The sequence below is a fragment of the Nannospalax galili genome, unplaced genomic scaffold, assembly GCF_000622305.1.
Source record: "Nannospalax galili isolate Female #2095 unplaced genomic scaffold, S.galili_v1.0 scaffold158, whole genome shotgun sequence".
In the NCBI taxonomy this organism is placed as follows: Eukaryota; Metazoa; Chordata; class Mammalia; order Rodentia; family Spalacidae; genus Nannospalax; species Nannospalax galili.
Window position 1 is genome coordinate 9761195 of NW_008345290.1, and position 21901 is coordinate 9783095.

General features: G+C 39.3%; 1 protein-coding gene across 11 annotated transcripts in view; it reads left to right on the top strand.

Annotated features, from left to right (window-relative positions):
- Plekha8 (pleckstrin homology domain containing A8) overlaps positions 1-21901 on the top strand; it is a 75738-nt gene that overhangs the window by 3040 nt on the left and 50797 nt on the right. For 9 of the 11 annotated variants that reach the window (XR_003850854.1, XR_001872647.2, XM_017800220.2 and 6 more), the window contains exons 2-4: positions 16475-16591; positions 18384-18539; positions 19964-20088. The exons of 1 other annotated variant lie outside the window; for it this stretch is intronic. Coding sequence is in view for 8 of the 10 variants with exons in the window: in XM_017800220.2 (XP_017655709.1) it covers positions 16475-16591; positions 18384-18539; positions 19964-20088 (398 nt within the window). In the remaining 2 variants the exon portion in view is untranslated. Of the gene's footprint in view, positions 1-14159; positions 14251-16474; positions 16592-18383; positions 18540-19963; positions 20089-21901 lie in introns of all 11 variants that reach the window. One more of the 11 variants, XM_029567568.1, reaches the window with a different exon arrangement.

Sequence of the window (21901 nt, forward strand, 5' to 3'; positions counted from 1 at the left end):
TGAGGGTTAGTATCGGGTATGTGCGTGCTGTGTTTTGTTGTGTGTGTGTGTGTGTGTGTGTGTGTGTGTCTGTGTGTGTGTGTGTGTGTGTGTGTGTGTGTGTGTGTGTATGTATCAGAGGTGGTGAACCTTAAACAGGCTACTCTGCTTGTACCATAGAAAGTTTTCTGGTTACATGTGTAAGGACATAGCTCAGTGGAAGAGCTTACCTGGCAAGCAAAAAAGAATCAGGTGTTTATTTTTGTTTTTGTTAGGCATGATGGTGGCATGTGCCTATAATCCTATCTTTCAGGTTGCTGAGACAGGAGAATTTAGAGCTCTAAGCGAGTTTAGACTTCATAGTAAGACCTTCTCTGCAAAAAAACCCAAAAACTGAAAGTAAAGTTTTATGGTCACATCTTTGTATCTCTCCTGCTGAATTTACTGTGTTTGGCCAAATGGTGTAGTCATTTTGTAAGTGTCTATTACTGAAAGTTAGAAACATCAGATCCTGAGAATAGCATCAGAATTGCGTGTATGAATGTGCTTCTAGAATGCAGAAACATAAAAGAAGAAAGTTCTCTTTGACTCAGTTACCAGGCTTCCTCAACATTCCTTGTGTGTCTTCAATGAAAAATGAAAGAAAAAATAAAGAGCTTCTCGGTCACTTTGTGCTTTGAAGTACAGAGCATTGGACAATCAGAGATCTATTGTTGAAATACCTCTTCAGATGTTAGAAAAGTAAACTTAGGATGTTTAAAAGGAATCAGTGTTGTGACATGCACAGCATACTACTGCTAGGAACTATTTTCTTGTTTGTTATTCATATCTTTTAAGACTTAAAATGTAGTCAGACATGTGTGCAGGAAGTCAGAGACCTGAAATTGGATACCAGCTCCATCACTGCTTACAGTAGTTACTTTACCAGTTTTGAACTGTGTCTCCCTCCATAAAAACAGTGGGATTTAACAGTTTATTAAAATAATATAAAACATATTAGTACTTATAATACGCCAACCACTATTCTAAACATTTTGCATTTAGACCTTATAGCCATTTCCCAGGTGAAGATGTTAAGTCACAGTGTGGGGCTGGGCTCAACACCACAGTTAATAAGTGGCTCTAGAGTTGTTACTCCATTACACAATACTTCTAAAGGTCTTTCCCACTTGATTATTATATAATTCTAGCTGATTCATACTGTGCCTATATTTGAAGTATGTTTGACCTAGAATACAAGACTATTTGGAGATAGGAGTTAGGGGGTAGTTTAGAAGTGAAGGAGGCTTTGGGTACCTAATACTTTGCCACACAAATTTTTTGAGCTGTGCTTTCCACTTTGCAGTTTAAGATCCTTTCCCTACTCTCATCAGACAGGAGGGCTACTGCCTAGATGTCTGACCAGTTGCAGACTTCTCTAGCAAGTTAGGCCACAAATACATTACAGCTCTGCACTCCAGAAATAATAAAAGCATACATCGTGCTAGCCAGATGGTTCTCAGTGAGGAAATACTCTCATGTCCCCCATCTCCTCCCTCCCCCCCAGATGGTAGAAGGTAACTCATGCGCTGTACTTTTATGCTGTGTAAATTACCAGAAAGACATCTGGAATGTGGTGATCCAAGGAGGCAGTCATTTTCTCACAACTACTTGTCCATGCTTTTTTTTTTTTTTTAATCATTCTAACATCTTTATTGAAATAATTCAATTACCATAAAATTCACCCAGCTAAAGTGTACAAGTCCATTTTAATATGTATACAGAGTACCATCACCATAATCAATTTTAGAATATTTGCATGGTCCTAAAAGGAAACTACTAGTAGTCATTCTCACATGCCTTGCTCTTAGGAATCTCTATTCCATTTATATAAATTTGCCTATTCTAGCTATTTCCTGTATTAATTATATTTCTTGATACTATGACAGAATACCTGACAAAAACAACCAATATCTCCCGGGACATAGTCCGTCATGACCAGAAAGGCTTGGCAGTGGGAGCAGCTCTGACCAAAACAGCTGGTTATATTGCTGAGCAGTCAGAAAACAGAAAGCTTAGACGGGAAATGGAGCTGGGCCATATCCTCAAGCCTCACCTCTGCCAGATAGGTTGCCTGTCCAGAAGAGTCTACAGTCTCCCAATACAGTGCCACCACCTGGAGTCCAACTATTTAAACAAATCATATGAACCTTGGAGACATTGTACTTTTCAAACTGTAACACATTTCATCTAAATAGAATCATAAAATGTACTGTCTTTTGTTTCTAGTTTCCTTTTCTTAGAAAATTTTTATTTTGGTTTATGTTGTAGTATATTGGCACTTCATTTCTTTTTATTGCCAAATAATATTTCACTGCATATTACATTTTGCATAGCCATTCTTCAGTTGATGGACATTTGGAGTGTTGCATTTGGAGGATATTGTGAATAATGGTCTAGAGAATATTTGCATGAAAGTTTTTGTACCAATGTTTTCATCCTTTTTGGATGATGTCTGTGTCTAGGAATGGAATTACTGGGTCATATGATAATTTTTTGTTTAACTATCTGAAAAACTGCCAATTTGTTTTCCAAAGTCTTCATGCCACTTTACAATCTCAACAATCAAGCAGGTTTCAGTTTCTTTATATCCTAGCAAGCACTTGTTATTGTATTTTTTAAAATTTTATTTTATGCATATGAGTGTATTGTCTCCATGTATGTGTAAGTGCACCCGTGTTGTGCAGTGCCCGTGAGGTCAGAAGGGGGTGTCTGATCCCCTGGTACTAGAGTTATGGGCAGTTGATAGCTGCCATGTGGGTGCTGGGAATCGAACCTCTGCAAGAGCAATCCGTGCTCTTAACTGCTGAGCCATCTTTCCATATAGTTTATTCTGCTTATATGAATTAGTGTATGGTTTTGATTTGTATTTCCCTAATTAATTTCTAATGATTAATCTTTTTGTTGTGTTTGTTTGGAGATAGGGTCTCCCTGTAGCCTCCCCCCCCCACCTTGGCCTGGAACTTGCTATGTAGACCAGGCTGGCCTCGATATCCCAAGTGCTGGAACTAAAGGCATGATCTATCATGCGTGGCTCGAATGATTAACTTTTACACATGGAATTTGGGTTTCAGTGACAGGGTGTAATGCTCAGCTTCATATTTTGATGAATTCCTTGAGATAATTTCACCTACAAGACCTTAATATTGGAGGTTCCAGTCTGTGTCTGTTGATGCTGTTATTTTGAACCAGTGGTAAGGCAGCATATGATGAAAGTGTGTGGAATAGTGCAACCACTTACCTCATGGCCAGGAAGCTAAATAGAACAAGGAGGGGTCTAGGAGCCTATAGTCCTCTAAAGGGGCATTCCTCCAATGACCTAGTGTGACTCTTCCAGGCATACAGTTACAACAAAATAAGCAGAATCACGTAGCTTCTAGGTAGGTATGTGGTAGTAAGCATAATATTCCCTCATGGAAGGAAGAGACAGGTCATAAGACCTTCACCTGAGATTATAGTCACTCCTTGCTACCGTGGGAGAATGAGAACATGATCTCGTGGTACTACAGGATATAAAAGGTGGAAAATTGACTGGAGGGTAGGACATGTCATTGGTGCAACTGCTGGAGAGTTGCCCATGTTCCTTTAAGTAACTCCAATAAATGTGTTAGTTCACCAAGCTAAATATGAAATTTTTCATCTACTGAATCCTTAAAGTTACACAGTAATCACCCTGGGGACCAAGCCTTTAACATGTGGTCATTCTAGAACTAAAGCATAAAATAAGTAAAACAAACAAATATAAAAATTTAGCCAGGCCTGTTGGTGCACACCTATAATCCCAGCACTTGGTAGGTGGAAGCAGGAGGATCAGAAGTTCAAAGCCATCCTCTGGTACATGATGAATTCAAGGCCAGCCTGGGCTACATGAGATCTTATGTCAAAGTAAACAAAGCAAATATCCAAACTATACCAGAGACATAGGTCAATGTACACAAATGCTTAACTGCAAAAGATTGGAGTCAGAAAGCCCTGAGTTCAAACCTTTGATCCACTATCTAGTGCTGAGACCTAGAGCAAGTTACTTACTCTTTCCAAATCTTAGCTTTAAAATGACAGCAGCCCCACGTAGATTTGTTAAGACGATAAAATGGATAATATATATGAAGCCTTGCATGGCACATAGTTCTCTTAATTACATTGAGGGGCTGTTTTTATTAATGATGCCTAGAAAATTCAGTCTTCTATTTGCCTATGTGAGAACTGTGGCTCTTCCTGACTTCTGAGAATGTATGTGTCCTTGGTTCCTGAAAGTCTTCTTTTGGTAGCCAGAGACATGTAATTTACAAGGGAAAAGAGCCAAGGAAACCCTCAGATTTGGGGGTTTGGCTCCATAGGCCTGTGATAGTCATACAGCTGACTCCTTTTGAATGATGATCACAGATTATGTTATCACTAGTCTGTGCTTTTGCTTCTAGAAAAAATAATTGGTTAAGGAGCTTAAGAGATATTGTACAGTTGCTTCATTGGTACCCTGTCAAAAGTAGCACACATTTTCTTACCCATTCTACTGTGTGATGTTTGATTAGGGACATTAGGAATGGTCTTAGATGTGATTGAAGTGGTCTGGGGACATAAGACTAGGGATCATTATTCTCAGATTGTTTTTGCTGTGTTTAATCCTTACCACTTCCTGTTACCATGACTTTCATTTTTAGATTAAGCAAAAAATCAACCAAGTTGCATTGGGACCAGATTTGATACAATGAAACAGGTTGTAGTGTTACTGTTGCATATAAGACAGGAGAGTGAGACAACAGGAAGAGTATATCCATGCTGCTTGGGCATTTCTCTCCTTGGATCTGGTATGCTTGTGGGGTATGTGGCAACACCAGAAAAGATGAAGAAATGCATAATACATGGAGAATACTTGCTGGAGAGGCTATCCTTTCTCAGCATTCTGTCATATCGAAGGAAGCAAAAATTTGCTTGAAAATACACTCCATTTCCTTCAGATAGAACTGTTTGAAGACAAGGATACCAAGGAAATGCTTTTGCCAATCTTCTTTCAACACTACTACCTCCTTTTCACTCTGCATTGGAGAAATTCTTACTAAGCACTGGCTTCTTATCCATGAGACACTGTGAGGGATTGGGAATACTGTTTGGAGTGAGCGTGGATCTTGTGCTCAAGAGGACTGTAGTCCCAACCATGAAAAACTCGTTTCTTAGATTTGGGCTTTGAAGCTTTGAAGAGTTTGACCTGAGGCTTATTTTGTATGACCCGAGGCTTACATTGTGTATAGTGGTCACTAAAGGAGGTTAGGTGGTTACCTCACTCTGGTGACTTTACTGAGCTTTTAACAGCAAATTTGAGGTACCTCTGACAAGCTGAACTGTTAAGGTTTTTGGTGATCCAGATTGACATTGCAGATGTCCTTTGCTCTCCTCCCTCTACTGGCCTTTGTCCACTACTTATATAGAGAGGTCAGCCCTTCAATCCGTGGGGCCAGTGTAAGCAACCAGAATATAGAAAGGAAGAAAACAAGAAAGAGAAAAGTGTAAAACTAAAAGAGACAGGCAAATTTTTGTTAAGAAAAATGTAAGAGCCCCTTTTCAGCAGTGACGAAGAAAAAAATTCATGAAAGAGGCCTGACCAAAGGGTGAGTAGAATTGATATGGAAAGAAGGGGAAAGGCAAAGGAGAAGTCATTCTCAAAGAAGAAAACAGGAGGACCAAAAATGAGTTCTTTTCTTGAAGGAGGAAATAATTAGAGTGGTGTTAGGATGGAATTAGATTATTAAACCAAACTTGAGAGTTTAGAGTTTATGTGGTGGAGAGACTCACTCAGGATTTCTGAACAGGAAGAAAGAACAGGTAAAACAGTCTTTAAAAGGAGACTAAACCAGTTGGACCATGACAAGGGAGGTTAGAGAAGTAGGTGGAGGAGGAGAAGGGGGAAAGGAAGTGTTCCCCATTTCACAGATGAGTGAACAAAGGCTCATATGACAACTTGAACCAGAGACACAATGAACCAGGCCTGCATTATTGTCTTTTCTATGACTTCATATTCCACTCCCCATTTAGGCACAGTGGAATATTAAAAACACAGGTAACAGAAAGACTCAGTGACTGACTAGGAGAGAGGAGTGAGAAATGGCCCTTGAGCTTGTACCTTGGGTGGTGATGAGATGCTGGGTCTGTTAGAAAAATATTATAGTCAGAGGACGATACCATGTTAAGCTTGGACTAAACCTTAAAAACTGTTTAATTCACCTCTCTGCTTAGGAATTAGAAAGTAAGGCCCAGAGGAATTAAGTGCCATGCCTCAAATAACACATCTAGGTGTTAGGAGTCTGAACTTGCATCAAAATTTTATGACTCTAGTCTGTTAAGACTAGTGGGACATACAAGAAGCATGATAAATAACTATGCAGTTTAGTTGCCCAGTATACATAGAGAAGTGACTTACAATATATTATAACCGAAGGCTCTAAGGAGAATTTGGTATAATTGTGATTATAGTTAGTCTTTTCACCATCTGCAAGCCATACTCCCTACTAGCCTATCACTTCTTGAGGGCCAGGATCTTTTCTCTAAATCTTGAAGCCTGACAAATTATAATTGCTTAAAAACATGCTCTGTGGATTAATTAATGCACGTTAAGGAGGCTGTAATTTGCTAATGCTTGCTTATTATCTGTTATGATGAGGGGTGTTTCTTCTCTTTCTTCCCTCCCCAGTCACAGCAAAACATTGACTGACCTGGCAGAGGAGCCTGAGGTTTTGGTAGTCACTGCTCTGTCTTGAGCTGTGCTAGGGAGACTGAGAAACAGGGAGACTCAGGGATCTAGTGGGGCCAAGTATCATTCTGTACATTAGAGTCCATCTGTGCAGACAGGGTCACTTGAGATCAATAACTGCTTGGCTTCAGTTTAAAATAACAGGCTACTATTAGCATATTTAACATGAATAATATATGCTGTGTTATAACCACATTAAAACATATGGGTTTTAAACATAGAAACTATTGTTTTTAAAAAAGTTTTTTTTTTTTTTACATGTGTGTTTGCCTTCATGTATGTATGTGTGCCAAGTACATGGATATAGTGGCTAAGGAAGCTAGAAGAGGGCATTGGATCCCCTGGAACTGGAGTTACAGGTAGTTATAAGCTACCATGTAGGTGCTAGGAACGAAACCTGGGTTCTCTGAAAGAGCAGAAAGTACTCCTAACTGCTGAGCCATCTGTCCAGCCCTGAATTACAGTTTGTATGATGAATAAGTTAAATTTTACCTACTACTTCAAAAATTCAGTCCTCTAAGAATTTTGATCTCATTTTATTTTCTTAATAGTAGTCACTTGGGGGGCTGGAGAGATGGCTCAGTAGTTAAGAACACTGGTTGTTCTTGCAGAAGACCCTGGTTCAAATCCCAGCACCCACATGGCAGCAAACAACTGTCTGTAACTCCAGTCCCAGGGAATCTGACAGCCTCTTCTGACCTCCAAGGGCATTGCACGACATGGGTGCACATACCTACATGCAGGAAATATACTCATACACATAAAATAAAAATAATAAAAAAATTTTAAATCTCCTTTAAAAAAATTTCAATCACTTGGTATTGAAACAGAATCTGGGAAGAAAAATCAAATTTTCTGTTGCTGTATATTAGGGTAGAGATTTACAAGTCTTGAAAGCTAGGAGAGGCTGCTAGGAACATTTAAACTCACACTAAAATTTTGTGGTAAAAAACTAAAGCTGAAGAAACTTAGAATTTTGTTTCTCCTATTATTCTCCCTTAATAGTCACCACACTTTCCTTTTATTAATCAAAAAGCACATTTCCTTTGCCTTTTTTCTACCTTTGGCTTCTACCTTTTAGTAGAAGTTTTAAATAGTCCCTTCTCTTTTTTTTGTCTGCATTTCTATACAGTATTCTTATGAACTTTTAAAATTCACAATGAGTTAATGTTTTCTTTTTATGTTTTTCCTGTTACGTGGTGAGATTATAAATATTTGGTTTCCTATAACACCTTAGTTGGCAGAAGTTTTGAAGAAACTCTGATGAGATTGTAGGCAGAGTAATTGATGTTCTCCAGCACCTAGCTTAAACAGGGTCTCAGCTTCATATGGGATCATTACGTGAATGTGAGAGGGTCATAACAATTTGATAAAAGTAAAAGGTTGTGAGCACAGAAGGACCAGAAATCAATTCAAAATCAAATGTGCTCACCCATGTTGCATGGCACACTTAATTGCAGCTTAGTCTCTGAACACACGTGTGTGCACTTGCTCTGTGCATGCTGCCATGCCCTACCACACATCCCTTACAAACACTACCTACCACTTGGCTTAGATTTAAGGCTAGTGTATGTCAGCCACTGCAGTGTTTTTTGTTATACGTACCAAGTTTTCTGTTTTCATAAAGATATAGTAGATGGCTGCTGAGAGAGTCAATCTCCTCTGGGACATGGCTGCTAGTAGGTTACCCAAACCACAGCAGATGGCCTAACACCCATGTGCACATGGACAGCACTAATTGGACTCAGGGTTATAAATAACAACAACAACAAAAAAAAATGGAGATCATTTTTTTCTCAGAAGATGGAATCAGAAGATGGAATGGGGATTCTACAAGGAATTGAAGGGAGGTAATGATGGGCAGATATGATCAAAATACGTTGGCAAAGAATAAATTAAAATAATAAGAATCTCTGTAGTGGCTTGATTCTCTTCCTACTGCCATTCCACAGTTGTGTATCAAATTAATGTATCTTTAGATTGTATTGGGTTAGAATGTTTGATTTTAAAAATTGCTGTTTGAGTTGCTGACTTGAGTTTCATAAAAAAACTATTCAATGAATTTGACTTGTGATTAATTCAGAAGTCCTAGGAATCTCTGAAATGGCCCTGAAGTACTCCTGCCATTTTGTCCTATGTATTTATGCAAAGTGCCGTTCCCCGCATTGACCTTTATAAAGTCAAAATACTAATAAATTCTGAAAAACATCGAAGATGATCTGTGTTCTGCAGTATCAAATATTCTGCCAAAATTTAATTTATGTAAAAAGAAACAAGCATAGGGGCTGGAGAGATGGCTCAGAGGTTAAGAACACTGGTTGTTCTTGCAGAAGACCCAGGTTCGAATCCCAGCACCCACATGGCAGCTAACAGCTGTCTGTAACTCCAGTTCCAGAGGATCCGACAGCCTCTTCTGACCTCCGCGGGCACTGCATGACACAGGTGCACGTACCTACACGCAGGCAATACACGCACACACATAAAATAAAAAATAAAAATATAAAAAAGAAGCATATGTCTCATTAGTTTGCAAATTTGCATTTACCTTTAATGATAAAATTATATGTATACTAAAGAATTGTTTTAAAATAAAATTCTTAATGATTTATTATCAGTAAGTGTTTGATTTGTATATACCTAATTTACATACTTTATACTAGACTCCCATAAAAAACTTTTCAGGCAAAAAGGGATCACAAGTGGAAGAAGTTAAAGAAGCCCACTCCAGTAGGAGCCTACTACATCACATGGGATAATATAGTTTAATTAAGAAGGTCATTACTGGGCTATGATGAAGGAAGCCCCCTATATGTCCTCTCCCATGGTTGCAATGGAAAATCGAACATAATACAGTGGCACAGTGCTTCGTGTTTTTCAAATGCACGTGAGCATTCACCATAATAGGCCACATTCTGGGCCATTGCACTCAGCCTTGCCAAATGATGTCAGAAGAATGTTCTGTGTTCTTAATAGAAATTACTCTGTATCAATAACAAGAAAGATGTGGACATTACCAAATACAAGAAAATTAAACATCACATTTCACAGTGGTATACGGCTCAAAGAGGAAGTCACCAATAAAATTGGAAAATACTTTGACGTTAAAATGAAAACACTACAATGGCTGGTCAAGGGTAAACTGGAGGGGAAGACTTGACCACAAAGGAGTAGTATAAGGAAATTTGGGAGAGGAGTTATGGAATTGTTTTCTATCTTGATTGTTGTGATTATTAGAGGACTGTGCACTTATTGAAACTTGGAATTGTTTCTCAAAGAATGAATTTGGTTTTATATAAGTTTTAAAATATTTTTAGTACCTGTTCAATGGTGTGCACCTTCCCACATGGTAATATGTTTGGATGAGCTGCTTGTCACAGGGCTCCAGGAGGTGGGGGAGTACTGAAGCTGCAGGGTATTTGTTTTTAATCATACTTGACTCACAAGCTACCTTTTCAGTTTGGATCTTTAAATATTTCTGTTTAAAATTTTTGATTTTAAAGTGGTGGGTTTGTTGGGATATTAAAGGAAGAGAATTCAGTGTCAAATTAACATGAACAATGTCAATCTAGTTGTAAATATAAGAGCATATTTTGTTTTTAAAAATATTTATTTTTATTTTATGTGTATGAGTGTATTGCCTGCATGTGTGTAAGTGTATCCATGTCATGCAGTGCCCAAGGAGGTTGGAAGAGGGCATCGGATCTCCTGGAAATGGAGTCATAGGCAGTTTTTAGCTGACATATGGGTGCTAGGAATCGAACCTGGGTCCTCTGCAAGAGCACCCAGTGATCTTAACCAATGAGTCATCTCTCCAACTCCATAAGTGCATATTTTGAAGAAAATCATAGTCCTTGAAAAAATATTAGTTGAGTTGAAAAGCTTTCTGGTTAAAGATAAAGAAAGTGAATTTTAGTCAGGTTTGGTAGCATGTACCTGCGGCCTCATCTACTTTGGAAGGTGAGGCAGAAGGATCTCTTGAGCCCGGAATTTTGAGTCCAGTCTAGGCAGCATAGCAAGACTTTCTCCTAGAAAAAAGTGTATTTTACAAATATTTGCTTGTTGATTAAGTATAGAAAAGCATTTAAACTATGTGAGGAAAGAACTGCTGGTATTAGTTGGGAAAATATTTAGGATTCTGAACTTTTTTTTGGTTTTTGTCTTTTTGTTTGTTTTGCTTTTGTCTTTTTGAAACAGGATCTCCCTGTAGCTGGCCTGGAACTTGATATGTAGACCACGCTGGCCTCCATCTCACAGAGATCTGCCTGCCTTTGCCTCTTGAGTGCTGGGATTAAAGGCTTGCACCACCATAACCATCTTGAATAGGCTTTATAATTTTGTCTCTTACAGTGTATACTCCTGTTGAACTTTTTTCTGAGTAGCTTATTCTTTTTGATGTTAGATTAAATAGGTTTGTTTTCTTAAATTTAATTTTCAAATTCTCATTGCATCTGAATAGATGTACAGTTGAGGTTTATGCATTGAATCTTGATGAACTGATGTATCCTAGCTCTATAGTATGTAAGAGCACATATATAGGTAGAGCCTGCTTGCCATCTTTCTTTCTAATCTGGATGCCTTTTGTTTCCTTTTCTTGTCCAATTCGTCCTGGCTAGAACCTCCAGTATCCCTGTCTTGTTCCCTCTCTTAAGAGAAAAGCATCCTGTTTTTCAGTTAGGCATGTTAGTTGTGGGCTTTTGGATGTCTTCAGGCTGAGGAAGTGCTCATCTATTGCTAGTTTGTTAAGGTTTTGTTCATTTGTTTTAAATCACGAAAGGGCTTTAGGTTTTGTCAAATGCCTTTTTATATGTTTGATGAGTTGATTATGTGATAGTTCAGAGCTCTTGTTTGAAGAAAAATCCTATTCAGCCAGGCTTGGGGAAAAAAAAAAAGGTAAAGGGAGGGGACATTGATTCTCTTAACTGGAAGTCCTCCCAGGGTGTCTTATTTTCAGGCACCACATGCTCCATAGATAGAGGGACTCAGATGCTGTCATCCAGATTTGCCCTCTTCTCCCTCTGTTCCTCTGACCTTCTACGTTCTTCTTTCTCTTATATGACAGTCATGGTTACGTCCCTTGTGATGGCAAAATTGCTGCCAGCCCCTGAAGGCAAACATCCTCAAGATCCTAGAAAGAGATAGCTTCTAATTTCTTCTGTCTTTCCCTAGCCCCAGAGGAAGTCCCAGAATCATCTCTGGTTGGGCCAGCTGCCTATTCTGGAACTGTCATTGAGGACAAAGTATGTGAAACTCCAACCAGGCCTGTATCACATACCTGTCCTGAAGCTGATCATCTCCACCCAAATTACATGAAAGACATGGAGAAGGGGCTTTCAGCAGTGGAAGTGTACAGGGTGAATGCTAAATTCTCAAAAATAATGTCCAGAATACTTTGTACAGTGCAATAATCCATGAGTATACAAAGCATTTCATCTGAATGCCCTCTCTTGGTGATAGTAGCAGATGGATATGAACTAAAACTCTTTCTAGAGTTTCCTGGCTCATCGTTCCAAGTAGAGAGTTTGACAGGCGTGTTCCATTTTTTGTAGAGGACAATAAAATGGGGGGTTGGGGTTGGACAGGAAGCTTAGTCCATTGACAAACTGAGGGAACAGGGAAGAATACAAACATATAGTTTCATCAGTCCTTTTATTACCATGAATATTTTTGTCATTCCAGGGTAACTGCAGATTTACTGCAGACAGGGAGTAGATCAGTAGCCACTTCATCATCCTGTCTCTTTTTCTCTGCAGGTTGTCATTCCTAGGATGCACCCTCAGCATTGAACATTAAAAAGAACAGTGTGTCTCAACATTAATCAGACTCTCAATTTACAGCATGTAGTCTTATCTAATGGGAATAGGGCTTTTTATCTTGAAACTCCAGAAATCTTGTGCTGTTAGAAACTTGGTCAGTTTCTGTAGTTCCAAGTTATAGAGTGAATAGTGACATCAAATTTCCCCTTTTGTAATTATAACTTCCCCTAAGTAAATACAGAACCTCCAATAAGGAAAGTACTATTTCAGTTACAATGGTAGTTTGCTAGCTAGCTACTTTCAACACTTACTGCAGCTGTGTTTTGTGGAGGAGGAGTTGTTTTTCAGCATATTTTGAATTCTTATAAGATTTGTTTAGTTCATTATTTTCAATTTTAAGACTTTTTTCCTACCTTTCAACAAATGTGAAAAAATCTGGAAACATGTTATGATTAGTGCTTTGTCATTGTTTAATTGGAAGGTTTGTCGTTCTTATGCTGCATAAAACAGTGGGATGTCTTAAAATTGATGATGTGATGATTTATGTTTGAGTTTGGGCCACTAGGGGCTGCTATAGTTTGGATTTGGAATGCTTCCAAAGGTCCACATGTTTAAATCTTTGTTCTCAGCTTAATGATGTTCTTAGGTGACAGAATCTTTAGGACACCCCCTCCTTGCCTATCTGTTTCATAACTGCCAGGAGGTGAGCATCTTGCAGCACTTTGTACTCCTCACTGCTGCCTCTGTATACTACCTCACCACAGATCCAAAGGCAATGGAGTCCCAGTGACCATGACCTAAAACTTCTGTTAAAACACTAAGCGAAGAGGCTAGAGAGAGATGACTCAATGGTTAAGAATGCTTACTGCATTCCTCTTGCAGAGGACTCAAGGTAAGTTCCCAGCACCCACATCAGGAGACTCAAAACCACCTGTAATTCCAGTTTCAGGGATTCCAATGCCCTCTGGCTTTCAAGGTACCTGCATGCATGTGGTACACATAAACTCATGTAGGCTCACATACATACACATAATAAAATAGATCTTTAAAAAATAATAAAATACTGAGCTAAACGATACTGGAGGTATTAGGGATTTAAGAATAAACTCAAATGGAAGCTTGGGGACAATATTAGTTTAAAAGAAAAACTCCCAGGAAAAGCAAACTATAAATCCAAGTAGCTACCAGGAAGAGGAGAATGGAGGAGAGAAAAGCCATACTGTTTGAGTTGTCAGCATATGTGTATGGGGGGTTGCTTTAGAGAAAAAGCAAGGAAGCACAGAGTACCAGAAAAAGCATACTTAGGTTCTGGCCAACATCTGAAGGAAAGAGACAGAAAAAAGAAAAGTTAAATTTTTCTTACTCAGAAAGATGGACAGAACCAGCTAAACCTCATTGCTTGTGGATAGGAATTCTGGGAAGGAAAAATACATATCTCATTTTAGGAATGATTATCCTGCCTGAGTCTTTAGCATAGCTCAAGGTAAATCTACCTTCCTAGGGGTGGTCAGTTGGCCAAGTAATTGACTAGGCCCAACTGGAATATTAGGTCTCCACCCAGCCCAGAGGTTCTATTCTCTTGACCAGTTTTCCCGTAATGGGCCTTTATTGCTACTGTAACAAAAGTAAATCTTTCTTCCTTACAGGTTGATTTATCTTAGGGTATTTGTCATAGTAGTGGAAAACTGAGGAGCTCAGGTGCCCAGACATTTGAGGAGACATTCTGGATGGGCCTAGGTGGGTAGTTTTGGATAAGATTATTGAATCAGTTGGCCAATTAAATAGATTGCCCCTCAAATGTTTATAAGTCCTCCAGTTGTTTTTTAGGGATAGGGTAAAACAAAAAGGCTGAATACAAGGGAACTCAGGCCCAACAGTTTTGTACTAGAACATTGGCTTTCACTGAAGCTTCCTTCATGGGCCCTAGCTTGCTGACTATAGACCTTAAAACTTAACTTCCATAGTACCTGAAATAGTGCCTTATAATAATGCTGTTTATGTATGTGTCCATACATAATCCTATTGGTTCTTTCTCTTTGGAGACTTTTAATTCAAATATGCCTAAGTTTGTGCCCTCAGCACAAAGGGTGTGGTAAATTTGGGCAGTGTTCACACAAGCTATTGTCAGGAGTGCAGTGAGTGAAAAGATACTACTGCGTAACTACCATGACTTGCTAGGAGTAGGGGTCCAAGGACTGGGAGTTTCTGTGCCAGAAGGGGCCATGTAGAAAACATGATTTTCTCTTCAGCTCCATTGTGTACAATGTGTATCATAGAATAGCTTTCTTTATGTGTAAGATGAGTTGATTACACATGGTGATTTCAAAGACCTTCCATTTTTAGATTCTGAGAAATTGATTCTTTTGTTTCAGAGAGGGAGAACATGTCCTAAATAATCAGATTTCTTTTACAAAGGGATGATACATCACCAATGTCTGGTCACAGAAGAGCTGACACTCTCTACTTAGCAGCAATGTAATCTAATGATTGGGTTTATTAGGATATATTGTTGGTGGCAAAATAGTAGCTGTTCAATTTATCGTTCTGTAGAACTTAAACTCAAGGCCAAGAAGCATCGCCTTCCAAAATATATTTTTGAGTTCACCTCAACAATAAATGATCTGGGTGTTAGTATTATAAAAGGAACATAGGCTAGTTTTTTAAAAATAATGCTTATATTCTGTGAGAGAGTCATATGGTCCATTCAGGTATTACTGAAGAGTAGATGTTGAGAATTTGTCCAGTTTTGTTTAAGGAAGTAAGAGACCTGCTCCCTGGCAGGCCTGCGTATTTGTGGTTCCTAGAAAAGCAGATACTGATGAGTAAGTAATGAGGGTGCCTTCTCACCTCCCCACCAAACTTCTTCACTTAGAGTCAGTGTGGACCATTCAGCCTTCTTATTACAGAGTTTCCTGGAGGAAACCAGGAATGGTGGAGGTGCTCCAGGAAGTACTATCATCTCCCTGTACGGCACAATGAATTAGTATCATTTGAACATCATTTGGTGTTTTACCCATGTGGTTTGTACAATGCCCAAAGGCCCATTGGATATCTATTTCTATGCAGTCCCTGGGACTGGCTCATTGAAAGCCCCTATGGCTCTCCCTCTGGATGCTTCAATCACAGCAGAGTCCCATGAGAGAAGTGTAACGTGGCATTTCGAGAGGAAAGAAACTAGACCTACCTGACGATGCCTGCTAAGTTGATGTTTTTGGAGTACAAGCAGAAATGGTCAGTGATGGCATTTTATGAAGAAGATAATGTTTGATAGACAGCAGATAATTTTGCTCCTCCTGGAACTGTAGGGCATGTGAGAAGACAAGATGTCTGTTTCTACAGTCTATAGTTTGTCTTCTAAAATATTCCAATGTTGATATGATTAGAGTTTAATCATGAGCATTTTAAGATCACTGTGTTTGGTGGACTAATACTAAATAGAAAGATTTTCCTTAAGAACCATATGATTGTAGACAGGGCTCATTAATCTGGACTCTGCATAACCTTTGCTAAAAGGCCATTTTAATCTCTGTTGCATAGTTTCTAAATTTCTGATAATTTTTATTAAAAGAAGGGAATGGGTATGTGATAACAGTATTGTTCAGGACAATATTTATTTCTCTTAGAAAAATTAAGAATCATAGATTACTAGAACTGTATAAAAGTGGTGGTGGGGGGTAAAAATCACCTATAAGTTCCAATCTCTATTACCACCACTTGTTGCTGATCCTTTCCAACTTCTTTATCTCACATGACTATAATATATGCCTCTAGGAGTGTTTGTTTTTAATTTTACAAAGATGGGATCAAACATTAATCTTTTCTAACCTACTTCTTAGAAGTGATGAGAAATTCCTTAAATTTGGGATGTGGTGTCCCATGTTAGGCCCTATTTCTGTGCCTGGGTAGGCACCTTACACACCAGCAGTAATGGTGCTGGGGGGCCTTTTGCTTCTGTCTTCAGGTTGGCAGCCTCGATGGTTTCTTCTCTGTGGGGGGATACTATCCTATTACGATTCTCCTGAAGATGCCTGGAAAGGTTGCAAAGGGAGCATCCAGATGGCAGTCTGTGAGATTCAAGGTGAGTAACCAAGCAACTTGCAGGCTTTGTTTTTTCTTTGTGCCTAGAATAATGAAAAAGCACTGCCCCCACATGACTTTCTCTGCTGTTCCCATATTGCACACCAGGGTATATAGTGCTATGTCCTTGCAAGAAAGCCTTGGTAAGAGACCCCCAAACTACAACCAGCTTTTACCAGGAAATTGGTTAAGAGGAAGTCACAGTAAATGAGAGCAGCACCTTCACCACTCAGCTAGTGCTCATTTCTTAGTAACCTGAGGCCTGTGATTGCAAGAATTCAGTGATTTTTACTGCAGCATCACACACTTCTGTATTTAAATCAGGGCATACAGACCTACCTACTTGTCCACTCCTACCTCCTACTCAAAACAAGGAAATACTTAATGGACCTGCAGTTAGTGTTTATTTCTTGGTTTTAGATCTTGAGACACTGAGACATGGCTAAGAAGAAAAATCTATTAGCTGGGAATTTGGGGAGGGAGTATGGATGAAGGAGAATGTGTTTTGTTTCTTTTCTGGAAGAGTTAGGACAGCATTCCTATACCTTGGTCTGACTTCTCAAAGGAAGTTAAGTGAAGAATGTCCTTGATTGCTTCACAATAAATCCAAGGTGATAAGATTGTTCCTTTGCTTGTTGCAAGGTTACTAGTTTGTCTTCTCTTGATTTAACAAAATATCGGAGACTAGGTAATGTATAAAGAAAAGAATTTTATTTAGATAACAATTCTGGAATCTGAAAGTCTAAATAGAGTAGTGCTAACTTTGGTGAGTGCCCACTGAGTAAATCATGTCATTATAGACGGCATTGAGTGGTAGATCATGTGTGGGAGGCAGATCATATGGTGAGATAGGAAGCCAGAGAGAGACTAAGGCGGAATCCCATGAGAACTACATTAATGACCTCCAATGACGTTAATGATCTCTAATGACCTCCCACTCAGGTCCACCTCTTAAAGGTCCTCCCACCACTTAACAGCAAGCACCATACTGGGACCAAGCTTCCAACATGTGAACCCTTACATGATTCCAATTTTCTCTTTGGATTGGAGCATATAGAAACCATATTAGAATGCTAGCCTTTTCAGCTTAGAGCAGTGTACTTTGTACAGGCCAAAAGAGGAATTCCTGCTCTATCATGATAACAGGTTAAATTAGGTGATTGTTTTGGAGAGCATGGTCTTGATCGTGCCTTGGAGCCAATAGCAGAGCTGTCTAGAACAGATAAATGGACAGAAACTAGTGTCAATAAAAGAGTTGGTGAGGGCTAGTCTCCTCTCTCTGAAGTAGTTTTCAGGGGATGGAAAGGTGACTCAGTGGTTAAGAGTACTTGCTGCCCAATAATGGGGACCCAAGTTTAGATCCCAGCACCCACATAACAAGCCAGGCATCCTGCACACATCTGTAACCCCAGATCTGAAGGAGACAGAGACGGGAAGATCTCTGGGGCTTCCTGGCTTCCACCCTAGACAAGAAAACACAAGCCCTAGGTTCAGGAAGAATCCCTTCCTCAAAAAGAATAGGTGGAGAATGATAGAGGGGGATACCTGGCACCCTCTCCTGGCTTCAGCTGCATACATACACATTTTACCACATACATACATACATACATACATACATACATACATACATACATACACATTGTACCACATACATAAATAAACAAGCAAGCAAGCAAATCTTTTGAAAGGAAGCCTTCAGCAGCTGGTACCAGTTGAGCCTACCAAGTTAGGTGGAGTAGAAACTGTCCAGAGAGTTCTTACAGATCTCTGACCTCCCTCTTCCTTGCTCCTAGTTCATTCTGTAGATAACACTCGTATGGACCTGATAATTCCTGGGGAACAGTGTTTCTACTTAAAGGCCAGAAGTGTGGCAGAGAGACAGCGGTGGTTGGTGGCCCTGGGGTCTGCCAAAGCCTGTCTGACAGATAGTAGAACCCAGAAGGAAAAAGGCAAGTATTGATTGTCCCTTTGTCTGGGAAACTTGGGGATCACCTACAGACATCTCTGGGTTCCCTTAACCCAGCATTTTGTGTCATTTAAATGCTACATATTTAAGTAGAACTCAACACACCTATCGGTCCATACCTAATTTTACTTTAAAAATTTTTTTATTATTTTTATTTTATGTATGTGAGTGTATTGCCTACATATATGTAAGTGTGCCCATGTCATGTAATGCCCATGGAGGTCAGAAGAGGGCATTGGATCCCCTGGAACTGGAGATATGGATGGTGGTTAGCCACCATGTGGGTGCTGGGAACTGGACCCCAGTCCTCTATCACTTAGCCATTTGTCCAGTCCCTAATTCTACTTTCTTAGCATAGTAGAAAGAATGAAGACTTTAGAGCCAGATACAACTGGATTCAGTGATGGGTTGATAGTTTACTGGCTGTGTAATTTTGTCATAGGTCACTTAATTTTTCTGAGCTTGAATTCCTCATCCCTGGAAAAGAGGTGATAGTATCTGCCTTGGAGGGATTACTGTGAGGATTGGTGATGCATGACTTGGTGTCACAAAGTTTAGTGAAGAGTAGGTGAGTCAGCACAACTTCAGGTCATGGTGGCTTCTGTAGTCTAACCTGCTCTCTTCTGCCTCTCCCTGAGGTGGGATGGATGCTTAATTGTCAAGTTGCTGCTGCTTAATGGTCATTACTTGACATCATTTAGTTTCCTGAGTACCATGGTACAACTTTTCTTTGGACTGGGGCTTCTGGTTGCTGCTGGCACAGTTCCGCAGACCTTGTATACAGCTGAAGAAATTGGCTGTGATGTGGAATATGTGTCCTTCTCTTCAAATTGAACTAATAAAATGGCTTCTTCCTTGGTTGTTTTTGATGGTAAATTAGGAAAAAATTCTGGAAGCTATTGGCTTCTGCTCAGAGCATGTGGTAATATATGGCTCCAGAGCCACCTTCTGGTAATGGCTGGGTGTCATTAGCCTTGAAGGCAGCATTTAGGGCTGGTCCTCGCCAAAATGATAAATAGTGTTCTTGGTGGTAATTGAACATGACAGAAAGAACACTTTTCCAGGTGGGTAGATTGCTGTGACCCCCATCTTAGAGAGAGAGAAAACTGGCAGAGCTAAGACAGAATTCTAAACTCTTGGCTCTATTCCCAGTTCTCCCTGGACTGGATCATATAGAATGTTTTTTCCTTTCTATACTTGTGATAATTCAGTATGTTGTCATAAGAAATAATGTGTGCTACTTCCAAAGACTGGAAAATGTCCTTTATTTTTGTTTCTCCCATGTCTTTACCTCTCACATCTGAAACACATGCTGTAAACCTCTCACTTGAGGCATCAGTTCTAGACTCCACATCTGTGCAGTTCTTGTCATTCTGGTAACTATATTGCCATTATTTTGTTACTTAGAATTTGCTGAAAACACTGAAAACTTGAAAACCAAAATGTCAGAACTAAGACTCTATTGTGACCTCCTTGTTCAACAAGTAGATAAAACAAAAGAAGTGACCACAGCTGGTGTTGCTAATTCTGAGGTAAAGTATTATTTTAATAATATTATTGATAGTACACAGAAAAGTAGTGTCAAAGTCTTTTAGGCATTTATTTCCCAATAATTCCTGACTATCTTGGAATTTGCTGTTTCTTAGAAGAAAAAGAACATAATTCAACATAGAAATGCCTGTCTTGCATTACTTGGAAGCATACAGTTTTCCCACTTGTAATGAATTTAGAATTAACTAATACCATTTAGGACTTTTAGCTTCGGTACTAAGAAAACAAAACTGACACACTAAAACATGTTTCTCTTGAGTGTGTTTCACTTTTAAAAACATAGTCTTACCTGTTTTAACCACCATTTCCTATGTGTGGCTACTAAGATGCCAGCACAGTACCTGTCCATGGTATGTGTCTGTTACCTTTGTTGAGACCGACAGGACTGCAGTTCATCACATTAAATGTGCTCTAGAATGGAGACATGGCTTTGTTTCCCACTATCATCAGTAAGGATTGGGATTTGTTTTTGGTTTTGGTTTTGATTTTTTTTTGAGACAGGGGCTCCCTGTAATCCCAGCTGGTCTGGAACTTGCTATGTTGACCAGGCTGGCCTCTATCTTACAGAGATCCACCTGTCTCTGCCTCCTGAATGCTGGGATTCAAGTTATGTGCCACCACACCCAGCTTTGTTTTGTTTTTTTGAGACAGGATCACACTATGTGGCCCAGGCTACTCTTGAACTCTGAATCTTCCTGCCTCAGTTTCCTGAATGCTGTGATTTTAGGTATATGCCCCTATGCCCAACTAAGGATTGGGATTTTTAACATTTATTAATAAAGTTTATTTTCACTCATCCTAAAACATATTAAAAGGTCTCTTTGTTGTATTTTGTGTGAAATTCCATTTTCTAGAGAAGATCTCTGCTGTGCTCTCATAGTAGGTATAATCTGACAGGTGATGTCTACAACATGAAAAAATCTGCAGGTTACACATAATAGTTTTAACTTATTTTCTTAGGCATTATGCAACTGTTTTAATAATAGTATTTTGTGGTCTTTCTGATAAAGGTGGTTTAACTCACTTTCATTTACTTCCTATTGGGCTCTTTTGGTCATTTATTAGCTGCCTAGTATATATAAATGCTGGTAGTGGAGGATAAAGGAAGGGAAGAACCAAAAACCATTTCAGTTCTGTTCTTTCGAGGTTAATACTCTGGAGCAGGAACTGCCAATCCAAAGCATTTGTGCCCCCAGGTAATATTTTGTAGTGTCTGGAGATATTTTGGTGTTACAATTGAAGTACCATTGTGTCTAGTGGGAAAAAAAACAGGGATGCTGTTAAACATTTTACAGTGAACAGGAGACCTGTGACCTTGCCCCTACATGCAGATATTCTCTCTCTCTCTCTCCCTCCCTCCCTCCCTCTCTCCCTCTCCCTCCCTCCCTCTCTCTCTCCCTCTCCCTCTCTCTCCCCCTCTCCCTCTCCCTCTCCCTCCCTCTCTCTCTCTCTCTCTCTCTCTCCCCCACCAAATATCAGTGGTGCCAAAGTGGTAGAGAAACCCTCATCTAGAGAGAAGGAAATTGTGAACACAGCAATTTTGAAATAAGAAAATGCTTACAGTGAGTGCCTTGGGGGCTTACTAATGGAAAGTGTATTTACAACCATACAACAGCATCACCTGGGACCTTTATTAGAAATACAAGGTTGAAGAAAATATAAAGACAACTAAGATAAATCAAGAGTGTGGCCTCAGTTTCTTGAACAATTTACTAATACCAGTATCCAGAACAAGTAAACTCATGTGGAGGAAAAAAATATGTATTGTTTAAAGGAATCCCAGTTATTGAAACC